At 43.9% G+C, this 25842-nt stretch overlaps 1 protein-coding gene across 3 annotated transcripts in view; it reads left to right on the top strand.

Moving 5' to 3' along the window:
- Window positions 1–20760, top strand: part of LOC115254112 (shootin-1) — a 52614-nt gene extending 31854 nt beyond the window's left edge. For all 3 annotated transcript variants that reach the window (XM_029867019.2, XM_029867018.2, XM_029867017.2), the window contains exon 7: window positions 20211–20760. In XM_029867019.2, coding sequence (XP_029722879.1) covers window positions 20211–20509 — 299 coding nt within the window. In that variant the 3' untranslated portion in view covers window positions 20510–20760. The remainder of the gene's footprint in view (window positions 1–20210) is intronic.
- The last annotated feature ends 5082 nt before the right edge of the window (window positions 20761–25842 follow it).

The following is a 25842-nucleotide window of genomic DNA, read 5'->3' as shown; positions in this document are numbered from 1 at the left end:
CTTTTTCACTCACGAGCTGCATTGCGAAGAGAACATTTCCATCTCTGCTCTGGAGACAAATTTATGTTTTGCTCATTATATACTCAATATGGGTTTTATAGGGTGGCTCAAGCTTGTATGGAAAAACCATATGTCAAAAAGTTCGTTTGGCCCCCATCTCATTTCATTGTATATGACGCCACGATGATCTGGTCAAATTTTCAGCTAAATCCGTTAACATTTGGGTGATGCTAAACTCGTTTGAAGTTTGTATGGGAGTTTATATGGAAAAACATCGTTTTTAGCATTTTTCTCTTGAAGGGTTCTAATTGTTCTTAAACTACGTAATCGATTCTATAGAAATATAGCCTAGGATATGCCAAAAAAAACTTTGTCGAAGACCGCAACGTGATCTTCATTCATTTATTTTCATTTATTTAGTTAACATCAAATTCATGATAATACTGAATCAACAATTTGCCGCCATAATACTCGATTTGCAGCTGCAGCTCTCCAACCTCGGTCACGCCCAACACTCGCCAGATCACGCTCCACCTGGTCCGCCCATCGTGCTCTCTGTGCTCCACGCCTTCTTGTACCATCCGGATGGTTAGCAAACACCAGCTTTGCAGGGTTGTTGTCCGGCATTCTTGCAACATGCCCTGCCCACCGTATCCTTCCGGCTTTGGCCACCTTCTGGATGCTGGGTTCGCCGTAAAGTGCAGCGAGCTCGTGGTTCATCCTTCTCCGCCACACACCGTTCTCCTGCACGCCGCCAAAGATCGTTCTTAGCACCCGTCGCTCGAAAACTCCGAGTGCTTGCAGGTCCTCCTCGAGCATCGTCCATGTCTCGTGTCCGTAGAGAACCGCCGGTCTTATTAACGTCTTGTACATGGTACATTTGGTGCGGGGGTGAATCTTTTTTGACCGCAGTTTCTTCTGGAGCCCATAGTAGGCACGACTTCCACTGATGATGCGCCTTCGTATTTCACGGCTCACGTTATTGTCCGCCGTTAGCAAGGAACCGAGGTAGACGAATTCTTCTACCACCTCGAAAGTATCCCCGTCTATCGTAACATTGCTGCCAAGGCTTGTCCTGTCTCGCTCAGTCCCACCTACCAGCATGTACTTTGTCTTAGCCGCATTCACCACCAGTCCGACCTTTGCTGCTTCACGTTTCAGGCGGGTGTACTGTTCTGCCACCGTTCCAAATGTTCTAGCAATAATATCCATGTCATCCGCAAAACAGACAAATTGGCTGGATTTCGTGAAGATCGTACCCCGGCTGTTGAGCCCGGCTCGTCGCATAACACCTTCCAGCGCGATGTTGAATAGTAGGCAGGAAAGTCCATCACCTTGTCGTAGTCCCCGTCGAGATTCGAATGAACTGGATAGTTCACTCGAAATCCTTACGCTATTCTGCACACCGTCCATCGTTGCTCTTATCAGTCTAGTCAGCTTCCCGGGAAAGCTGTTCTCGTCCATAATTTTCCATAGCTCTGTGCGGTCGATACTGTCGTATGCCGCTTTGAAGTGATCTGACACTTGCGAAAAAAGCTATAGCCTAGACAGTACGTACCCATTCAATGAGAGTTTATTGCTATTGTTATTCCATCACGGGTTCCCAACCGGTGGTCCGTGCCCCCCTAAGGGGCGGTGCAGCCAGCCTAGAAGGGCCGCGATGTTAAACGGAGACAAGTTTTGTTCGTTTGAAACAAAAATATTCATCTTTATTCGGTAAACTGATAAAATGTTTAAAACTAAAATTTTAATTTTTAAAACTAACTCAATTACACATTTATCTCGATAACACCCATTGAAGAGAACCCCGTTCCGCCGTCGAGAATATAAACAAAACTCACAAGTTCCAGCTGCAACATCAATCCAGATTTCCTCCTGCAAAAAGGCAAGGTTCACCGAAAGTCTCCACAAAATCCCGTTGTTTTCGGGAGCGTATGTTATATAATAGTTGTATACTACCCCAATTCGCATAACAGTCCCATGTTTGCTGGGTTTCCTATTCACATGGGACTGGTGTGCCAATGGGGGCAGTATATGATGTTGGCATTGAAAGTACAACACGGGAGATGGGTTTTTCCAGCGAAGGAAATGACTTTATAAGTTTAATATGAAAACAAATATTTCCGTTAGACCGACCTGCCACAGAAAAACAAATATATTTACATTTGTTTCTAACATAATCTGTCAAAAGATGCATTTTTGTTTCAAACATGAATTGAATTTGCTTCAAATGTGACGTTCAATTTACTCCAAACAGTTTTATTTTTGTGGCCTGAACAAATTGACAGTTTATTTGAATTTACCTCAAATATTTTTGATTTTAACATAGTTTTTTTCTGCGTGTACAAAAAAATGTTAAATTTTTATTGAATTTTGTGCAAATTATACGCCCAAAGCACGGTGTAGAAAAAAGCAAAAAGTTTGTCGGACACATAACGGTTAATTTTGAACAAATTTCGGCTGCGCCGCTATTTAAATTTAATGTTCATAACATCATCAATCAAATGTGAGTATTGAATAAAAAACGTATCATTGATCGTCGAAAATCCCTCCCACAGTAGATTTCTGACTACTTCACTGTACTATAAAAATTAGCATCGTTCACTTAATTCACATTTTTTTCTTTTTTTTTATTGGGCCCCAGATTTTTTGGCAATTCTTAAAGGGAGTCGCCACCTGAAAAAGGTTGGGAACCCCTGCTTTACATGTTAAATGTTAAGCACCACCATATGGTCTGCATGCAATATCTTTCATTAAAAAACTTCGGATGACTTTGCGGTCTTCGACAAAGTTTTTCAGCACATATAAGACTACAGTTCTATATATTCGGTCTTATGATTTAAGTATCAATTGTGCGCCTTACGAGAAAAATGCAAATAACGATGTTTTCCCATATAAACTCCCATACAAACTTCAAACGAGTTTAACATCGCCCAAATATTAACGGATTTAGCTGAAAATTTTACCAGAGTTTCGTGGCGTCATATAGAACGAAATGAGAAGGGGCCTAACGAACTTTTTGACATGTTGTATTTTGAGCCACCCGGTTTTCGCAAACTAGTTCGACGTTAGGCATCTGAATCAAAATGTTCATATTGCTTGACATCCATCTCAATGAGCAGGAATAGATCATTGAAGGCAACTTCTATAGCGGTTGCCACATCAAAACAAAGGAGCCACAGTATATGAGCTCAAACATTGTGACAGCTGTCAAGTTATGTCAAACACACAAGGCCACGGTGGTGCTATCTGTTCATGTCATAGCAGCCGATTTCTGGAGCTCGATTTGAATAGGTCGTATGTGCTTTTGTCGATTAAAAATTCGATCAGTTGGATTCGCTTATTATAGCGAAAACCGTTGAAATTGAGCAAAGTTGATACATACAGCAGAATCCTCACAAAACAGGCTTTCTGTTCCATCATAAAAAGTTTGAAAAATCTCTGCCATATTGCTATAATGACTAAAATAAACTGATCGAATTTTATATCGACAAAAGCACATACGACCTATTCAAATCGAGCTCCAGATTTAGTTATTTTAATGATCCATTCTAATTGGCTTCTTTAGCGGTGTTGAGATAATACCATATTCGGAATCTGCATGAAAAACTGAGCCGAAATCCAAATTTTCATGAATTTTGGTGCCCAGGAACCTATTTAAAAATCAATTTGAAGGTTGTATGGGAGCAATTTCTCGGATCACCCCTCGTCGCATTTTGTACTGGGCGGAGCTGTCAAGCAGTTGCTCAGCTGTCAAAAGGTGATTTAAAAAAATCTCTTTGAAATTGTTTTTAGGCACCAAAATAAAGTTCTAAAAATCTGAAAAAAATCATAGTGGCACAGAAAAAGATGCTCTTTTGTATGGAATCAAAAAATTGATACATTTTTCTTAATTTTAAAACCCAATTGGCTTTTTAAGCGATGTTGAGATAATTCCATATTCTGAATCTGTATGCCAAACTGAGCCGAAATCCAAATTTTCATTAATTTTGGAGCCCGGGAACCTATTTAAAAATCAATTTGAAGTTTGTATGGGAGCGATTTGTCGGATCACCCCTCGTCGGATTTTGTACTGGGCGGAGCTGTCAAGCAGTTGCCCAGCTGTCAAAAGGTGATTTGAATAAATCTTTTTGAAATTGATTTTAGGTATCAAAACAAAGTTCTAAAAATCTGAAAAAAATCATAGAGGCTTAGAAAAAGGTGCTCTTTCGTTTAAAAATATAAAATCATTGAATTTTTCTGAATTTAAAAACCCAATTCATACCCTACAAAAGCTCTATGGTACTTGGAAGATGGATTTCACTACTCCACACTCTTAAAATAAAGTACCGTATTCAGCTGTTCTATTTTCGGTAAAAGCTCAGATAACCGGTTGTTCAGCAAAACATTACCGAAGTTCGGCTAAAAATTACCGAACGTTCGATAAACTGATGAACTTTGGTAATCCCGATTTTTACCGAAAATAGAACAGCCGAACAAGTGACTCTAAAATAAGTGTGCAGAATGCAGCAAAATCTGTTTGGTTAATTAATTAAATCATCAGTTGTCTTCGTCTAAGGACGGTGCAAGCAAATATGTGCATACAAAACCTCGTTTTTCACAACCACCGAGGAAGATTTCTTTGTCGCACTGGGATGGCGTATTATGATCTGGTGGTCAAAAATATCAATTAAAAAAATTTTTTGGTCGTTAATCTAAAGTTACATCCATCTCTATTCAAAATCTTTCTGCTAAAAAGTACTTTGAACACATGATTTGATTGGATTGCGAAGAGCTTGACCGACTTTTGGAATAAACACCTACGGCCAAATCATAATTTTTGACCACCCTACGTACCATAGTGTCAAGCAGAAAGTGTGCCAGGAATAGACGTGCACTAGACGGAAACAGAATTCGAGGGACTATTATACAATCTTATTATTTTAATCGTTATCCGACAAACTTTCTGCTTTCTACCCCATGGTTTTTAAATGGGTGTATGGTGCCCGGCTACCCTGTCGGCCACATAAAGGATTAAGGAAACTATAGTTTTTTACAATATGTTCCTACATGATATGGAAGCTCATTTTTAAATTACAGTGACGATTCGTTCGTTGAGAGCTCGTTAGATGGGCTGTCTCGATGGATGAATGTTCACTGGTTGGGGCAAAACCCAACTAAAAAGCACTGTCAGTGTCAAAATAGATGTCAAAACGAGTTTGACGTCTGACCGCCGTCGCATCACAGCTCCTGTATACAGAACGTTTACGCAAGTATGTGAGTGTTCCGTGACGTATTTCTCGTCACTTGCGTGTGTCTAGAGCATTTTGATCAGTTGTCAGTTGCCCCAACGAACGAACACGATTCGCTAATCGGGGCGCAGTCGTGACCCAACCAGCGAATCCGGACTGTAGTAATTTCTACCAAATTGGCCATGAGACATTAGGCGAGGTTCAAGAATAAACTCGATCATTATTATTATTATTATTATTGCGATTTTTTTTTCGACTTAGATTTTGATGCGATAAATTTCGTCGTGCTCATATTTCGCTTTCAATTTCGCTGTCAATCTCAGTCGCAGGGTTTTTGCAACTCGCCCGATAATGTGACAGTTTTCGCCGGCCGCCTCAATGTTTACCATCAAGGTCTTTTGTTCTCGGTCCACCAGCTGGTCATGTTTACACAACAAAACCAGCTGGTTCACCGATGTTTACGTTCATCCTTATTGTTCTCGGCTACCATCTGTTTATGTTTTCATAACAAAATCAGCTGGTTTCGCCTGAATCGGGGAAAGAAGGCGAAAATGTGTCAAAAATGTTAGGTTAGTACCATATTAGGGCGAGTTCAATTTCGTCGCCAAAGTCTGATTAGAGCCGATGCACACGAGCGTTAATTGACGCCGCGTGAATTCACGCTGCGTCGCCGCAGCGTTCCTGTGGGGCATGCGTTGACATTGCGTGCCGCACACGGTGCGGCGCGGTTGCGGTGCGGTAGCGTTGCGTTCTCGTGTGCATCCTCCCATTTGATTGTGTGTAACTCAGGACGCACTTGCGTGCACGCTGCGTGGACGCGCCGCCCGTGTGCATCGGCTCTTATTCGTAAAAAATACAATAATCAAATCGCACTTTTGGAGCGACGTCTGTTTACGATTTTCCTTCGTCTGCTTTCATCCTCTTTTTCTATTGTATGCCCAGTTTCCGGCTGTAGCTCCTCATCGCATTCATCCGGCAAGCAGGCAGGCACTAACAGCATGTCAGGACATCAGACGTTGTTGATTCCGAGTTTATCTGACTGGGGCAAGCGTGGCGGGCGAGTGGCTGGCATATCAAGCAGCCGTGTATACGAGCGAAAGTGCTTTCGCAACTACTACTGCAATTAGGTTTTGTTTTCATGGGCAAATGGGAAAGCCCGATTGTCGCCAACCATGGCGGTATCTGTGTCGCACTGAGCGCTGGCGTTGGAGCGGTAGTAAAAAATCATCGCTTTAACAGTTGGCACCATTAGAGCACAGCAAGTGGATGGACATTCAACCGTAATAACCGTATAAGCAAGCCTCAACCGCAACCACACTGCCTATTTTGTTTTTTTTTTTCTTCTATCATTCCATTCTAGCATCCTAATGTATCCGGCTCAACCAGCTTTCATGATGTCGAATAGATTGTTTAAGATAATTAGATTACTTTAATTTTTACAACTGATATGTTTTCTTTTTCAGTTATGCAGCATACTTAATTTGAAAGAAAAGCAATGCAATTGCATATGCAATGGTCGTTGTAGTTGAACCAGCCTCGGGCTGATATGTCGTTAGGGTTGAGAATGGGTTAAAAAAGATGCTCAAAGCTTGTTTGTCAAAATTAATAATAAATAAAATTAAAGACGGGCAAATTCATATTCGGTTGATATACTTTTCTTTTATTTAATTACTACCTGGCAAGGAAGTACCACATTAATTTATACCAAACGACAAATAATTAGAAATTTACCCCATCTCGCAGAATTAGTCACTCCACAATTAATCCTTCCTATATTTTGCTTTCCTATACTGTGCCACGTTTCCGGCTTTAACTCTTTGGGGCCAGATTTTTTCCATGTATTATTTGGCAGTTTTGTAAGCGTATTTCTAGTTTTGGTGCCTGAGAACATAAAAATGACAAAATATGGTGAAATAGTTGTTTACGGCAGGCCTCGTTGGATAAATGTACAACTCATGCTGTAAAAATCGTCTTCATTCTGCACCGAGTTGCGTGCAACGTTTTTTTGCAATACATATAAATCATCGCTTGAGGATAGTTTTTAACAAAACTTTTTCATCAAACTGCACACTGCTGTTCATAGCCATGTTTAAGAAAGTCTGGTCATAGCAGAATATATTGTGCAGTTGTATTTAACAATGGTTCATTATGCAACGCAAATCAGTGTTGTAATGCACCATTACTGAACTGATAATTTGGTGTGGGAAAGTAGGCCTTTTGGCAGATTTGCGTGAAGTAAAACAACCCCAACCAAACAATCCGCGAAAGCATCCCACGCACGCGTCCCTATCACTTACCCGATTTCGACAATCCGTCGAAAGCCTTACATGCACACGTTATTTATCAAGCTCTGCAATAGGTTATGGGCCCAGACCGTAAACAGTAGATCATCAGAATAGCAAGATGCCAGCGAATGGATGATGTTCTGGATTTCAACACGGCGACGGAAACGGAAGTCGTAGCGAAGCAAGAAGCGTTCGTGTAATGACCGGATCTGTAGCGATGCCGGCTATAGAGAAGCTACAGGGGCGCGAGAACTATTCGACCTGGGCATTTGCGATGAGGATGATTCTGATGCGAGAAAAAAGTTGGAGTGCGGTTGAACTAGTAGTGGAAAGCGGTCGCTGGCTACGATCTGTCTCAGCCTGGAAAGTATCAACTACAGTCTTGTCCAGGAAGAAGTTAGCGACGCGGAAGATTTGATTACGAACGAACTGATGAGCGCCGCCCACAAGCTTGCTTCGATTGGATTCAAGGTGAACGATTCGTGGTTGGTGGCGATGCTGCTGATGGGACTGCCAGATTATTGCAAACCGATGATTATGGGATTGAAAGCCTCAGGAGCCAATCTGATCTCAGATGTAATGAAAGCCAAGATCCTACTAGATGTAAAGTGCGAAAGAGTGGCAAGCCAGAGCGTTTTACAGGCGGAACGCAAATCCAAGCAAGTTGAAGACGCAGGTGAAGAAGAAGCCTGCGAAGACGTGCTTCTTCAATTGCGGAAAGGCCGGTCATTTCGTAGCCAAGTGTCCGGAGAAGTTTTCGAGTAGAGCGAAGTCGATCGGATTGTGCAGCATTTTTGCGATTGGCGATGTTCAAGCTGAAGCATGGTATTTTGACTCGGGTGCGACGATCCTGGCTAGGCCGAATCAGAAGTTCAGACGAATCTTCTTCTTTATGGCCCAACGTTTATTGATGTGTAATTCATGGGCCTTCTGCCTGAAACACATTATGTGTGTATTGCGCGCCATTTCGGTGCTGTTGTCAGTTCAGACAAAACTTTGTAAACAATCAGAGTCAGATCATTAATAATAAAAACTGTTTCGCGTTATTAAATGGTATTTCACCGTATTTTCCTTCGTCCGAGTCCTTCTGCCCATTAGGTTTTGGGCCCAGGAACGGTTCCTGGTCGCGGGTCGGTCGGATTGTGAGTTTTCGGTCGTTGTTTCGCGTTTCGAAGAATGGGCGACGAGAAGGAGGTCTGCCACCACGTGGCATTGTTCGACGGGACAAATTTCCCCGCATGGAAATTTCGCATGCTAACCTTGTTGGAGGAGTTCGACTTGGTGGAGTGCATCGAGAGCGAAATTGAGGATGTGGCGGAGTTGAAAATCGAAGATGCGGACACGGCGGAAGAGCAGCTGCAAAAGCGGAAAGCCCTTGAGAAGCGGCAGAAGAAGGAAAAACACTGCAAATCGTTGATCGTATCACGGATTCACGATGACCAGCTGGAGCACTTGCAAGGGAAACGTACTCCCAAGCAAATGTGGGACGGACTTGTGAAAATCTTTGAAAGGAAGAGTGTGGCGAAGCGGATGCACCTGAACCGGCAGCTGCATGAACTGCGGTACACTTTCGGTCCGCTGCAGGACCATTTTGTAAAGTTTGACCGGATCATGCGAATGTACCGGAACGCGGGAGGACAGATCGATGACATCGACGTGGTATGTCGACTGCTGCTGTCGCTCGGTTCGCAGTACGATGCCGTGGTCACTTCGATTGAATCCCAGCCGGAGGAGCAGCTAACAATGGATTTCGTGAAGTGTAGGCTCCTCGACGAAGAAATCAAGCGGAAGGGAGCAGCATTAGACGTTCGAGAAGCGAAGCATGACTCGGCGGCGTTTTCCGGTGGCGCTAGACGGAAGCCGAAACAAACAAAGAAGGTGTTCAAATGTTTTGGCTGCCAAAAGGAAGGACATAAACTCGTCGATTGTCCCGAGAAGAAGAAGTGTGAAGCCAAATCCTCTGGTAAGTCTAGTGCTCACGTCGCTGAGGACAGGAAAAGTGGTGTGATGTTCCTCACGGATGGACACACGTCATCAAGCCGGAACAACAAAATTCGCTGGTTTGTTAATTCTGGTGCTACTGAGCACATCTGCAACGACAGGAAGCTTTTCTCGAAGATGGAGGCGTTGAAGCAACCGATGAAGATTGCCGTTGCGAAGAGCGGCGAGTGGGTGATAGCAAAATACAAAGGAGATGTTCCCGTCGCTTCGGTGGTCGGTGATGAGGTCGTCGAGGCGACCGTGACAGACGTGGTCTACATTCCGGAGGCACGGTGCAACCTTTTCTCGATTAGCAAGATAGAGTCGGCTGGAATGAAGGTAGTGTTCGAGGGAGGCAAGGTGGAGATTCTGCAGGACTCGGTGGTAGTGGCCACTGGTCAAAGGCATGACAAGCTTTACGTGTTGAACTTCTACACACAAGGTGAGTGCGATTCTTTGTACTTTTCGGGGAAGATTTGCAAGGCGACTGAATTGTGGCACCGTCGATATGGCCACCTCGGCGAACGGAACTTGTCAAGCTTGATGAAGGCTGGGATGGTGAAGGGAATGAAAACCTGCGATGGCGACGGCTCGATGATCATCTGTGAGCCGTGCATGGCGGCGAAGCAAACCAGAAACCCTTTCAGTCTGCGGGAGGAACGGCGTTCGAGTCGGGTGCTGGAGCTCGTGCACTCCGACGTCTGCGGGCCGGTGACTCCGACCGGTTGGGACGGCGACAAGTACTTTGCTACATTTATCGACGACTGGACGCGGTTCACTGTGGTCTTTCTGCTTCGGTCAAAAGATGAGGTTGCTGGGTGTTTTAAGCAATACGAGGCGGAGATGACAGCGAAGTTCGGCGTCAAGATTTCCCGGTTACGCACCGAAAATGGTGGAGAATATGTAGGCAAGGAGTTGCGGTCGTTCTGCAAGGACAAGGGCATCAAGATGGAGTACACGGTTCCGTATACGCCGGAACAGAACGGCGTGGCGGAGCGCATGAATCGAACGTTGGAGGAAAAAGCTCGCTCGATGCTTTACGATTCTGGTGTCGATCGTTCGTTCTGGGGAGAGGCGGTACAGACCGCTGCCTTTCTTACAAACAGGAGTCCTGCTACTGCCCTTGGTGAGAAGATCACGCCTTTCGAGGTGTGGGAGAAGCGGAAGCCCGACGTTTCGAAGCTTCGGGTGTTTGGCTCGTTGGCGTATTGCCATATTCCGAAGGAGCACCGAAGAAAACTCGACGAGAAGACTTGGAAAGGTGTGTTCATCGGTTACGGCATAAACGGTTACCGCATTTGGGATCCCCGTCGGCAGCGAATCGTGACGGTTCGCGACGTTGTCATCGACGAAAGTGTGCAAGGTGACGGAGAGGAGCAAAAACCAGCAAAGCTCGTGAAGACAGCTCGGATTCGAGTGGATTCGGACACCGAGGCCGAAGATGACCCTGATCGTGAGGAGGAGCCCGAACTGCCTGGTGGCGATAATGTTGAGCAAGTTTCGGATCAGGAGCAGCAGGATGGCGAAGACAGCGACGCAGAGTCCGAGGTTTTCGACAGTTTCGTTGAAGAAGTTGCGGATCCAGTTCCTGTGGCGGAGTCTTCTGGTCGCAACCGTCGGCCACCAGAGTGGCACAAAGACTATGATATGACGTTCGCAGGCTTCGCGCTCGGTGCTATGGAATACGTGGAAGGTCTTCCAAGTACTGTTGCGGAGATGAAGAAGAGACCTGATTGGCCGAAATGGAAGGTTGCTGTTGAGGAGGAGATGGACGCTTTGCTGAAGAACCGAACGTGGACGCTCACGAAACTTCCGGAAGGACGACATACAATCACATGCAAGTGGGTTTTTAGAATCAAGCCAGGAGAAGGTCGGGAACCAGACCGATATAAGGCTCGGTTGGTCGCGCGTGGTTTCAGCCAACGGTTCGGCTTCGACTACACCGAAACCTACTCGCCGGTCGCAAAGGTGGATACGTTGAGGATGATGCTCGCAATTGCAAATCAGGAACGGATGTTGATCCATCAAATGGACGTTCGGACAGCGTTCCTTAAGGTTGAAGGATTCGTCATTGATATCCTCGTCATCATTGAAATTTCGAAAGCAGTTTTCTCGTTCAAATCACAAATATTCGTTATGAAAATGTATTCACTGCATTCCACTCTCCATCTGAAATACAGTGAATACATTTTCATAACAAATATTTGTGTTTTGAACGAGAAAACTGCTTTCAAAATATCAATGATGACGATTATATCAATGACGAATCCTTCAACCTTAATGGAGACGTGACCGAAGAGATCTTCATGGTTCAGCCTGAGGGTTTCGAGCGCGGAGACGGTCTAGCTTGCCGTCTGAACCGGTCACTGTATGGCCTTAAGCAGGCCTCCAAGGCGTGGAACGATCGGTTCCACTTGGTCATCACGAAACTTGGATTCAGGAGAACGAATGCTGATCAATGTCTGTATGTGCGCGGTGAAAGGAAAAGGAAGGTATTTCTGCTTCTTTACGTTGATGACGTCTTGGTGTTTGGATACGAGCAGAACGAGATTTCGGCGGTGAAGCGGTCCCTGTCGAAGGAGTTTGAAATGACGGATTCTGGAGAAGTGACAAGTTTTCTTGGGATCAGGATCGAGAGAGACATCCAAGGCAGGGTTATGAGAATTAGTCAGCGTCGATATCTGCTGGATCTGCTGGCCCGGTTTAACATGTCGGATTGTAAACCAAGTTCCGTTCCAATGGAAAATCGACTTCGACTGGAGAAAGGAGAGGAGTTACAGCGTACATCAAAGCCCTACAGGGAGTTGATAGGCTGCCTGATGTATGTAGCGTTGACCACTCGTCCGGACCTGTCAGCTACGGTCAATTATTTCAGCCAATTTCAGAGCTGTCCAACCGAGCAACATTGGACATTTTTGAAACGTGCACTGCGGTATGTTAAGGGCTCGCTAGATGTTGGAATGGAATTCAAGGGCGATGATAGTGCACCATTGCTGGTCGCTTTTTGCGATGCCGACTGGGCAAACGATATTGTCGATCGTCGATCCGTCTCGGGATACCTGTTCAAGGTCTTCGGGTGCACTACAACATGGGCCACAAGAAAACAGCGGTCTGTGTCACTGTCATCAACCGAGGCTGAACTGGTGGCACTTTGTGAAGCGACTTGCGAAGGGATATGGATTGTGCGATTCCTCAAAGAGTTAGGCTTCCAGATCAATAGACCAGTTCCATATTTCGAGGACAATCAATCTGCCATCAAAGTGGTGGAAGAACCAAGGGATCGGAGTAAGCTGAAGCATATTGATGTCAAGCATAACTTCGTCAAGGAGTTGGTGCACAATGGAAGCATCGAACTAAAGTATGTTCCATCGGAGAAGCAGGAGGCCGATATTCTTACAAAAGGGTTAACTCCGGGACCGTTCCAGCGTCTGCGCTCGGCGATCGGCCTGGGAGCTAGCAAGAATTAAGGAGGAGTATTGATGTGTAATTCATGGGCCTTCTGCCTGAAACACATTATGTGTGTATTGCGCGCCATTTCGGTGCTGTTGTCAGTTCAGACAAAACTTTGTAAACAATCAGAGTCAGATCATTAATAATAAAAACTGTTTCGCGTTATTAAATGGTATTTCACCGTATTTTCCTTCGTCCGAGTCCTTCTGCCCATTAACGTTCGCACTGGAACTTGATCTGCCTCTCTTTAACTTAGTGTTCCTAGAGCACTTCCACAGTTATTAATTGAAGGGTTTTCTTTGCCCGTCATTGCATGAATTTGTACATTGTGAGGCAAGGACAATGATACAATAATGCCCAGGGAGTAGAGAAAATTTTCTCGACCGGATCAGAAATCGAACCCACCATCTCCGGGTTGGCGATCTGTAGCCCTCACCACTAGGCTAACTGGAGTTCACACGAATAACGGAAGCATGAGGCGTCGTTAAAAGGTACGGTTCAAATGCAAATTCCAGAAGGTACGATTGATGTCCATGGTATGCTGAAGACTAACCTGTTGTCCGTAAGCGCGATCTGCAAACGTGGACATATCATGATCTTCAAAGCGGATATATGCGAAGTTTCGCACGAGGACGGTGCACTGGTCGTTTCTAGTGACAAAAAAGGCGGCCTGTACCGAGTGAACCAGCTGGAACGAACTTTTCTGGCAAACGGAATCCAGCTTTTGTATAGAAGGATGGCACACCTAAATAAAACAAGTTTGAAGTAACTCAAAGACGTAACGGATGGTGTGGACTTTCAAGGCGGAAGCGGCAAAAAGCGATGCATTGGCAGTATTAAAATTATTTCAAGCGAAGGCGGAGCGGTAAACAGGTAAAAAACTCGAAATTCCCAGAACGGACAACGAACAGGAATACGTTTCCAGCGAATTTCGGAGACCGCTGGAGAAGGACGGCATTCGTCATCAAATGACCTACACTCCGGAACAAAATGGCACGGCTGAAAGAATGAACCGGTCACTAGTAGAGAAGCCAAGGTGTTTGCTGAACAATGCGTACATGCAGAAAGGATTCTGGGCGAATGAAATACCAACGGTAGCATACTTGGTGACCCGGTCTCCAACAAGAGCCATTGGAAACAAGACTGCCGAACAAATCTGGACTGGAAAGAGACCTGATTTGCGGCACCTGAAAGTTTTTGGCTCGAGTGTTGCGATTCGCATACCGAATGTCAAGCGTAGTAAGTTCGACCCTAAGGCAACAAAAGGAGCGTTTGTTGGGTACTTCGAGGACACCAAAGGATATCGAGTGTACTACCCTGAAGGATCAGCCGCGACATGATAATGATCAACGAGGACGGAAAATGGTCAAGTTTAGAATGTGTTCAGGACGTGGTTCCGATGCAATTTGCGGAGCTTTTTGTTGAAGACATCCTGATGTTTGATGAAAAAACAGCTAATACTCTTCCAAATGTTATCGAAAAAAAAAGATGAACGTCCCGGAAACAATACGTTAGAGACGTCCGCTGAAGATTTTGAAGATGACTGTTTCCCGCGATCCCGCGCTCCCACCGCAATAATCAAGACCAGTTGAAACGATTCAACATGGGTTGAGGCGCAGCGGTAGGGAGCGCACTTGTCCAGGCAAGTATGATGAGTTTATTACCTATGGCGATGTAATTGCCTCCCAGCGACTTGCTCCGCTGGCGATACTTGTGGAAGACGTTCCACGGATCAACGACGAGGTCATGCGGCGACCGGATCGCGAATACTGGATCAAGGCGATGCAAGAAGAGATTGTGCCATTGAGCGAAAATCAGACGTAGACGTTGACGAATCTACCCGAAGGAGCAAGGCTATCCGGAACAAATGGGCTTTTGCAATCAAGCGTGGACCTGATGGACGTTTGGAACGATACAAAGCATGGCTTGTCTCTGAAGCAATACCTTCTTGGTGGTTCCGGAGAGACGTAGGGTTTGGCGACCATAAGAATGATTTAGTGGGTACGAAGAGAGAGTAGTCCTGGCTTTTACTTTTGTTGTAGAAGACGACCTCAAACCTACACTACCCTAACCTTCCTGTTAGGGTGTCTGTTGAGCAGATTATCCCCCTATGGTTTAGAAGGAAAAAAAAGCATGGCTAGTCGTTAAGGGATGTTCCCAAAAGCCCGGAATCGATTACGAAAAAGTGTATGCACCTGCCTGTACTTGTTGCTGGATGGAGAGACGATGCTTTTCGTAACAATATAGGGTATCGGGATGCTTCGTTGGCATAGTCCCCTCGTTCGGCCTATCTCAATGTAAACCAAAAACTCAAACAAACACGCATATCTGGATATCGGAAAAGCTATGCGCCAAACAACTGTAACATTTCGTTTCAATTTTAGCACTTTGGAGCATTAAAATTGGATAAAAATGTCACTTTGTTTAGCTTTTGTAGACGCCATGATTCTTCGGCTTAGTGCGTAGTCTATACACATGATCATAAATGGCATGATTCTGAAAGATTTCGAATTGACTTTTCAATAACTGAACATTTGATGCGACGGTCAAAGACGCTATTTTGAACTTATGTATTTGTTTTCAACAAATAATAACTATTTTACAAATTGAATGTGGGCCGAATATTGAGGACATTTTTTTCACTATGTACCCAAATCTTGGCCCATCAGTAAAGTGACGTCAAAAACAGCGATAAAAAGACGTCAACAGCATTTCTTGCGTAAGAACCAGAAAGAACGAACAGGAAGAAAGATTTTGTGTGCGGTGACTGTAAAAATATAACACAATAATAGGGTTGCGTTGTTTTCGTTACTAAATTAAGAAAGAACTTTAGTTAAAGTGATTTATTTATAGTTTTTTGAAAATTTGGCTCCGAAAATATAATTTAAAAGTAAGATTGGTGAACAAACAGAGATAATACTTCAGCAGAAATATTGAAAAAATGAGATAATTAGTGGTTATAGTGCATGGATAGCAATAGGCCAACGTTGTATCCACTAATAGGCCAATTTTTGTACCATAGACCAACGTTGCATACCATCGCATCGAATCTTTTCAAATTAATTAAGTAAAATCTTGAATATTTACGTAAGTTTACTTCCAATTGGTGAAACATGCATTGCCTAGAATGTGTAATAGGGTCGACATATTATTTCTAGTGCTATTAATTCATGAGTTATGGTCAAAATTGTCAAGGCGGCTTGCAAATTAGGCCAAGGAATGGTACATATACCCTACGTGGATTACCTGTTGATTTTCACGAATGATGGTCGATTGAAGAAGCAGCTCAAGCAATTCCTGATGCAGAACTTCAGGATGAATGATTTGGGTCCGGCCACTCGTTGCCTTGGTACTCGTACATATCAAGAGGAATCGACGTGATGGTAGGCTATCTTTGGAACAGCAGCTATATTGAGAAGATCGTGTGACGCTTCGGAATGGAAAATGCGTACAGTATTGCTACCCCAGCGGGTTCCGCAGTTATACTTCAAATATCGATGGCACCCAAAACTGAAGTAGAAGAAATGGAGACGAGAAACGTACCCTACAAGGAAGCACTTGGATGTTTATCCTTTGTAGCGCAGACAACTCAACTTGATATTGCGTTTGCCGTGAATTCCGTGAATCTGTTTTCATCCAACCCAGGAAAGCCACATTGGGAGGCAGTCATGCAAATTTCCCGATACTTGAAGGAAACAGCGACGATGAAGTTGGAGTATGCTGATGCTGATTGGGGAGGATATCCTGATAGCCGCAGATCGACCAGTGATCAGCAATAGCATGGAGCGTGAAGAAGCAACCGACTGTGGCCCTTTCATCTTGCGAGGCAAGTTTATCGCTTTTTCCCGAAATATTCAAGAAGCCATGTGGTGGTGAAATTTCCGATCAGAATTCAGCAACGTTGAAACGGTTTCAGTTCTGTACGAGAATCAGTCAGCAATAAGCATAGCTAACAACGGTTCTTAGAATCCCCGGACCAAACATGTTAGCATCATTTTGTACATGAGAATCTGGAGAACGGCGTAGCACGGTGTCAAAATTTCGATTATTATCGAACATTCATGTACTTCGGATTTTTCTTCGAAAATCATTAGTATTTGGGCTATATATTCATAATCGGAAAACTAGAAAATATTTCATCGGCGAAAATTTTTCCATACATTTTGTATGGGACGCTTTTTGGGCTAAAATAGTAGTTATTGATTTTTAGTATGGGAAATAGCCAAAAACTCAGCTAACTCAAATTTTCCCCGATAGAATATTTTCAAATTTTGCATTTATACATTATAGCCGAAATTCTAACATTCTATGAAGAAAAATCCGAGGTACATGAAAGTTCGATAATAATCGAAATTTTGACACCGTGCGTAGTCAAGCTCAACTACATTACATTCCAACCTTCAGCCAAGGTGTATTGAAGGACGGTGAAAGCATCTAAGCAGTCAGTAGATGCGTGGAGAGATACTTGGCGGGGGAGGTGGAGAAGAAAGCTGGCGAGTTTTTTTACGCTGCAGTGCGCTACAGAAGCGTCGATGTGCTACATCGGCTAATGGTTGCTAAGGGCAAGGCTGCAGGGTTGCTATCCGAGTAGGTTAAAAAATCAAATGAATAGCATATTCAGTTATTATTGACTGAATTACTGAAAAACAAAAACTGATATTGGTTTGATTGATACAAGAGGAAAAAGATCAGAAATAATAGCAAAATCTAGTATGGAGAATTGCTCAATAATAGCTCGTTAGGACATTACAAGATCAAACCAATAGCAGACAAGATTTGTCGACTTTTTTCGTGAAAAAAAAATTGCCAGTATCGAACCTACGACCTTAGGATTCACTGGCGCCGATGCTTACTGCTCAACTGTGGCTCACTGTTGAGAATATGTACCATGGGAATAAGAGCATGACGTTCTTCGTTTCCACAGCTCAGAAAAAGGCATATGGCATTTCACTAACATTATGCCATCTCTATGGTTGCATGAGTTCCATTTCGTGCAAAAGAGCTAAATTTGTTCTTATGTAGAAATTTTCAGATATTTCAACAAGAACAAAAACTGATATCATATCACTTTGAGCTATTCGTTAGATATTCATTGAATTTTTGAATAACACATCAAAATCACATCGAGCTATTACAGCAAAAGTTGTTCGATTCAAGATATGATTTAGATATTCTCGTCTACCCGGGTAGGGCTGAAAGTGTTTGTTATTTGCCGTCACACAGTGAAAAAGCTACTATATCGGCACCAACTAGCCAGCTGTCATTGGGTTTTTCAATATGGCGGATTGTGCAGTCTTGGATTACCTCCCTTATAATTACCTTGCCTTCAGTCAACCGGCAGATGAATTCCGCAAACCAATAACGAAGCAGAATCAGGATAAGTTTTGTCGGAGGAGGGAGGAGTGATGTATAGTAACCCGCGACATACCCTACTTACCTAAGTTGATGATTTATAGGAAATTGTCATTTCCATTCCAACAATCAATCCGAAAGTACGCGTTTTTATCAAGCTCTGCTATAGATATACAGCGGCTGAAGGTTACTTTTTAGTTGTATAGAATTATGTTACTATTGGAGCTCATGGAATATTAAAATAGACTATAATATACTTTCGAGATATTCAAGGCTATCCCAACTACTCTGCAATTCAGAATATTGGATCTACAGTCGTAACAGCAGCTTTTTTTTTGCATTTTTTTTTTTCATTTTTATTAACGTGTATTTTAACTTAAATGCTAATTCTACACTTCTTTTTTTTTTTTGCAACCGTAAGAACTGTATCTTCGGGAAGCTCATGATGAAATTTTTACATGATTTCTTGCAGGTCTTATGCAAGATTTTCATAAGTTCAGAACTAGGAAATAAGGCATTAATATTCCAATCATATAATTCTGCTAGATATTCATGTATACTGAGTTAATTAAGATGTAGACGCTTATAAGAACATGTTGCTGTCGCTGTTGTATATTTTCAAAGAAATCCATTCACTATGCTTAGCTTTGACATTGATCGAAGGTAACAACTTCCATTTCCGGGACAACCATATTGATTAAAACCTATATTCTGAGTGCTGATATTTCGATATCACACGGTTTATACACTTAGCGATGATTTTATTTTCACGCCACTTTATCTGCTAAAAAAAACATTTTTTCGCCTAAGCTCTTTCACTGAACGCAACAAATTTTTATTTCACCTCCTAATCTTCTTTCCGTTGTCCATGTTGAAAAAACCTATTCCTTGTACAATCAACATCCTCGTAATAACCTGCCTTCACAGTTGTAATCCACCGTGCGTCAACAACGAGGGGAAAACGAAATACCGCCAATAGCATCACGATTCCCGAAATTCACTGCACACTCACTTTCGGCGAACGATAATCGAATTGGTCTTCCATTTCCCTTTTCATTTAACTTGGGTTTGGGCTGCACCACCACCATCCTCCTTCTGCATCACGCGGAGCGGGATAAATTTCATTACGATTTCGTGTTAAATTATCGACTATTTTTTTGGTTGCTTTTCTTAGAAACGAAAATGAAATTTCCAAACAGGTATGACATTTTTGTACAACCATGCTCTGAACTGCTCGTTAGCTCCTTTGAGTTATGGGTAACCCAAATCAGCAGACACATCACTTTGATTGAAAGAGTAACCGGAAGTGAATACACAAAACAGGACATATTCAACGAAACCGCGAAAAGCAACAGGTAGAAAGCAGAGAACGTTTTTCGTTCGAAATGACACTCCGATCCGAATCGCGCCAAAGTTGAACATCAACTGAGTACCGTACACGCCGCCGCCGGATAGAAGCATCCCAGCCAAGCAGCAGATTGAAGTGAAGTGCTTCCGTTTAGCTACTATTGAAGTCGGCTCCCCTCCGACCCAATCTAGGACATCTAGCCGACATCCCATTCTACTTGTTGGGGCTCGGTCCCGCTGTGATCTATGATTACTTTAGACACCGTCTAGTGTAGTTAGACCTTCGTCGTATCTTGAATTACTTTACTTGTCCTGCCTACAATCAATTTACATCGCCAGACACTTACGTACTTCAATCTATTTTCATTATCGTCTGTTCCTTTTAACTGAAGGTGAAGGCATTTCATCGGGGAAAAACATTTTCATGGTACTCACAAGCAATGGTAACTCGCTCCGGAAAAGCTCATCCTTCAACATGTATCCTTAACCAGGACAACATCCCCATCTACCAAGCGTCACATTCACGTGCAACATCTCTCATGTCTCTCTTTCTTCTACTCCTCAGGTCTAGATTCCGTCATAGCCGACATCAAGAGTGGTCGCGTAACGTTGCGTCGTCGAAAGCCGAATGTACTAAAAGAGCTGGAGAGCAATCAGGATACCGGTGAGTCCAGTTCTGGTTCTAGTGCCATCATTCCCAGCGGTAGCAGCAGTCGTCGAGGCGAGCAAACCTACAGCCAAAAGGCAGCACAGAACCCAGCGCTACGGGAAATGTACGAAATTCTCGAACGAATGAAGCGACGAAACCGACAATCCAAGGTGCTGGCCGAATTGAATTTAGTGCCATTTGATGACTCTGTCTAGTGTGAAGGGTGTGATAGCAGAAAGAGAAATTACTAGCAGAAGCAAGTGGCAAACTAAAACCGTGATTACCGGTATTCCTGATCTTTCAAATAAGTTAACGAAATACTTATACGACTACGTGATTCAACTAAACACTGCATTTTTTATAAATTAATTTATTGATAAGTTGATTTTACTGAAATACTTACTTAGTTAATTTTGTTAATAGTTTATAACAAATTTATAGAATAATAAAAAGGTTCTCTTTTCAATCACATCAATTTTAAAGTTTACTGTCAAATATGGTTTTATTTGGCAATCTTTCGACAAGCCTACATGTATTTACACTTCATCACAATTGGGATAACACATAATCTACAATGGGATGCCACAATATGTACTAGGTTTGCAGCTGCAGCTCTCCATCCTTGGGCACATTTATCCTGGGTCGCCCATCGTGCTCTTTGCGCTCCTCGCCATCTTTTGCGAACCAAACCAGACAGCGTACACCAACTTTGCAGGGTTACCCTATCTCCCGGATATGACCAGTGGTCATTGACCACCTTCTAGTGCAATGAGTTCATGGTCCATTCTTCGCCGCCACACAACAGTATGCATACCGTAGTTAAAACTTCCAAGCCGCTTTGATGTTGATGAACAGGGATGCGTTGGGTCCTGGTTTTCGCAGCATTTCTGGAGGATTTGCCGTACGTTGAAGATCTGGTCCGTTGTCGATCGGCCGTCGTTGAAACCTGCTTGATAAAGGTTCGTCCATACACTAAACTCTGAGAGGGGAAGAGAGGGTTCTGGCCAAAGTCTACGGAGCATACATGTTTCGAAAATTTTGTATGGCAGAAAGTCTTCGAGGGGAAAGGGGATTCTGAGAATGCCGAAATTGTGTATATGTAGTTTAAACGGCACCTAAATTGCTACGAACTCATTCGTTGCCGGGAGTGCGAGAGCATAGCACAGATAGCATGATAGCGATAAATAGCCAGACCGAGTGAGTGGACCTTTTGGAGTGAACACGGATATTTAGCTGAATGGGGCTATGCGGTGAGTACGCCCTTTGTTGTTTCCTTTCTATATGGGGACTCTATTTGACCCCAATGATTGTGTCTACCACTCGATATACTAACTTTTAGTCCTGTGCACCCATGGTGGTGCAGAGGGCCGTATTGCAAGATTTTTATCCTGGGCGAATGCCCGCCATCGTCTTAACCTGTGGCCAGGTCAAATTTCTGTTGACTTGCATGATATCGTTGTTAAGGCTGCGCCGCCATGAGCCTCTGGGTCTGCCTCTGCTGCGATGTCCTGCTGGGTTCCAATCTAACGCTTGCTTGCAGATTCCGTTTCCGCCCCTGGGTAGAGTGTGGCCGACCCACCTCCAACTTCGCTCCCGAATTTCTATCGCTATCGGCTTTTGATGACAATGGAGCTCCACATTGGAGATCCAGTTGTGAGTCCGTCATGCTCGAATTATATACCGCAGGCATCTATTGCTGAAGACCTGCAGCCATTGAGTGTTCTTCACTGATACACATCAGGTTTCACTAGCGTATAGCAGCACAAATTTCACGTTCGGGATTTCGGTGCGTCGACTAATCTAGTTGTTTTTCCATATATTTCTAAAACTCGCAATAGCAGCTCTCGCCTTCTTGATCCGTGCACATATGTCGATCTTGGTGCCGCCATCGGCCGCCGTTTGGCTTCCAAGATATTGGATGCTTTCAACATTCTCCACTGATTGCCCAGTTACCGTACAACTGGCAGGGTTGACCGTGTACACATTCAACGATTTGGTCTTGTACACGTTGATGGTAAGACCTGCGTAAGAAGAGCGATTTGCAAGATCATCGAGCTTGCTCTGCATATCAGAGCCCCGTTGAGCTAGAAGAGCAACGTCATCCAGCCAATTCGAAATCATTTAGGTGCTTCATGGTAATGGGCTGCCACAGCAATCCACGATTTGGTTCACGTTCAATCGCACCTACCAGGATCTCGTCGATTCCGAAGAGGAACAGTAGCGGTGATAGTATACATCCTTGCCTCACTCCAGCAACGACCTGGATGGGATCGGACAAAACACCGTTGTGCAGTACTCTGCACGAAAATGCCCTGTACTGTACTTCAATGAGGCCGATGATTTACTCAGGGACACCCTTGCGTATGGGGGCTTCCCACATGTTTTCGTGATTGAGACGGTCGAAAGCTTTTTTTGTAATCAATGAACATCAGGTAGAGAGACTTTTGGAATTCATTGATTTGCACTAGGATGATACGGAGCGTGACAATATGGTCTACACAGGATCGTCCGGCACGGAATCTTGCTTGCTGCCGTCGGAGAGTTGCGCCAAATGGTACCGCGGCATTTATCGCATACAGTCAGGTCACCCTTTCTGGGCATCTTTAGTAAGACTGCATCCAGTCGACCGGAAATGTAGCAGTTTCCCATATGTTGCAAAATAATTGAACCAGCAGTTGTGCAGATATTACGGGGTCAGCTTTGAGCATCTCAGCTGATATGCGATCGATACCTGGGGCCCTGTTCGATTTCGTGCTATGAATGACTGTTTCTAACTCCTGCACTGATGGAGCTTCGGTGTTGGAACGGATAAATGCGTCGAACCCTTGGCGGATCATGCTGAGATGTTGCTGGCATAGCCGACACTTTTAAAAAGGTTTCCAAAGTGCTCGAACCAGCGTTTCAACTGGTCAGCCGGATCGGTCAATAACTGTCCAGACGTGTCTTTCACGGGCATCGTAGTATTCATCTTAGTCTTATATAGTATACATAAATGACGTGAAACATCGTAGAGGAGACTTTCTCACCTTCGTCGGCTGTTTTGCCTCGTCTGCATGAGCGTTTCACTTCCTCCTCGAGAAACAAATAGCGCTGACGGGCTACGGCTTTGGGTCCTCGTATTTCCGTTCGCTCTATTGCGGCTTTGGCGTTCCTTCGCTCCTCTATCTTCCTCCGGGTATCAACTGTGATTCATTGCTCATCCAAATTATTCTCGCCGGTAGCGATGAAGGCGTTCTTGATGGCGCTCCATGATCTTCTATGCTTCCATCTTCTGGAATATCCGCAGCACGGTACTCTAGCTCCTCGACGAAGGGCCTTTTTACCGCAGCGTCTTCCAGTCGGCGTGTGTTGAACCGGAACCCGATTTTTTTTCTTCTGTCGATGGATTCCAGCAATGGGCTTAAAAGATGATGGTCGGACGAAATGTCAGCGCTACTTTTGTTCCGCACACGAAGAAGGCTCCGTCTCCATTTTCGGCTGATGCAAATGTTGTCAATTTGATTTTCCGTGGCGCCATCACGGGAAACCCATGTCACTTTGTGCACTGTATAAGTTACGGTTTTGCCAAGGCTAGTAATAGGGCATGCAGACTTACCTTTATCTCATCCCAGGGGCTGCCTAACCTACAAATCCTGATTTACGATGGCCCGTGGCCGTCGGTTGCTGAACGCCTGATTCACACTAACTCACAAGGGGGGGGGGGGTGGTGGTATGCTCTTCGGCGAGATTTAGATTTACCACGCACACTTCACACGCGGAATTTTGGGATAGGTTTTATGCATACTTTATTTTTTGAGTATTCTACCACCGTTTGTGACCCGATTTGCACGGCCTTTACACTTGCACTTATTGGGGGCGAAAACGCGCGGGTTGCATTCCGGGCCAACTCCATTATCTGCACCACTCGGCTAAATATGTTTTCGCGCGCGGGACGAACACTCCACTCGACTACCTTCTACGAACGCCGACACCAAGAGCCCCAATCTCGGATCGGCAATCCGAGACGGAAACCAAACTCGCCCCATCCATTTGGAGCTATCAACTCGCTTCGCTCGTTCTTTTTCGTGAGCGGGATTTCGGTGAACGGGGGAGACTGCCTCAGGCGTTTTTCCGACGGCGCGTTGAGGGCAAGTTTTAATAGAAAAAAACCTAACTCCTAATTTTTATTTATTATTTTTGTTATGGAACATGCTAAATGTAACAACTGGTCGATGAGGAAAGAGCGATCCCCCAATCACCATGTCATTGTTGTTACAAAACTCTGCAAACAGCTCTCCATAGTCCCTCATTTCTCTGAGACCATGGCGTCCCATGACGTCAGAGTTGTTGGAATCAACCTGCGCGTTGAAGTCGCCCATGAGGATCTTGATATCACTTTCGAAATCTTGTCCACGGCAGCATTGTAAAAGTTCTCTTTGTTTTGCAATTCGGCAGCATCGATCATGGTAAGGTTTCGAACCCGTGTTTTGAATCTGGCTACAATTATCCTCTCATTAATAGGTTCCCACTTCATGAGCGCAGCGCGGGCGTGAGCGGTGAGCAGGAAACCAACTTCACGGTGGTGAGGAGCGTGTTCACCTCGTAGGCCAGAGAATAGCAGAATTTGACCCGACACCAATCTGTGTTCTCCAAAGTTCGGCCAACGGATCTCAAGCTTCATACGGCATGCCTCATTGGCTAGTTGTGCCAGTTTACCCTGTCGGGCTACACAGATCGAAAAAAGAGTGTAAAATTCTGTGACATATGATGCACATAATTGGAGCGTGGGATATCACGGAAGTTTACGTGACATATCATGTAAAGTTCGTGAAATATCATGTAAACTTCCATTATATTTCATGTAATTCAGCATGACTCTGAGAGTTTACATGACATATAACACAAATTTACATGATATATCATGTAAACCATCATAACACTAAGTTTACATGACTAAAATGAAGTTTACATGACGTGTAAATCTCAATATTTTTATCTGTGTAGGGTTAATACATGCCAAGCTCAAATTCTTGTCCGTTGTTTCGCGCCAAATGCCGTTGCCGTTCAATCAGTTCGTAATCTTTCATTTCCGGTTTCTGGATTTTCAGAACATGGGCTAAGGTCCCCTATCCACCGTGGTGCCATCTTACACAGATCGAAAAAGGAGTGTAAAATTCTGTAACATATGATGCACATGATTGGAGCGTAGGATATCACAAAAATTTACATGACATATCATGTAAAAGTCATAAAATATCATGTAAACTTCCATTATATGTCATGTAATTCAGCATGACTCTGTGTGTTTACATGACATATAACACAAATTTACATGTAAACCATCATAACAGTAAGTTTACATGACTAAACTGAAGTTTACATGACGTGTAAATCTCATTATTTTCATCTGTGTAGGTATATTTAGCTTCCAGTAGAGGAGCATTTCATATTCAGCCGCAGGATGCCAGAACAGACGCTGTTTGAGCCTCCTTGGTGAACAGATGCTCGGGTCGTACCTACTCAATCTAGCTGAAGTCAGAAGGACAACAGTGCCCAGGCTACACTACCA

This window comes from Aedes albopictus, chromosome 1 (genome assembly GCF_035046485.1).
Source record: "Aedes albopictus strain Foshan chromosome 1, AalbF5, whole genome shotgun sequence".
NCBI lineage: Eukaryota > Metazoa > Arthropoda > Insecta > Diptera > Culicidae > Aedes > Aedes albopictus.
Note: the sequence above shows the minus strand (reverse complement) of the source record. Positions and strands in the feature narration are given on the sequence as shown.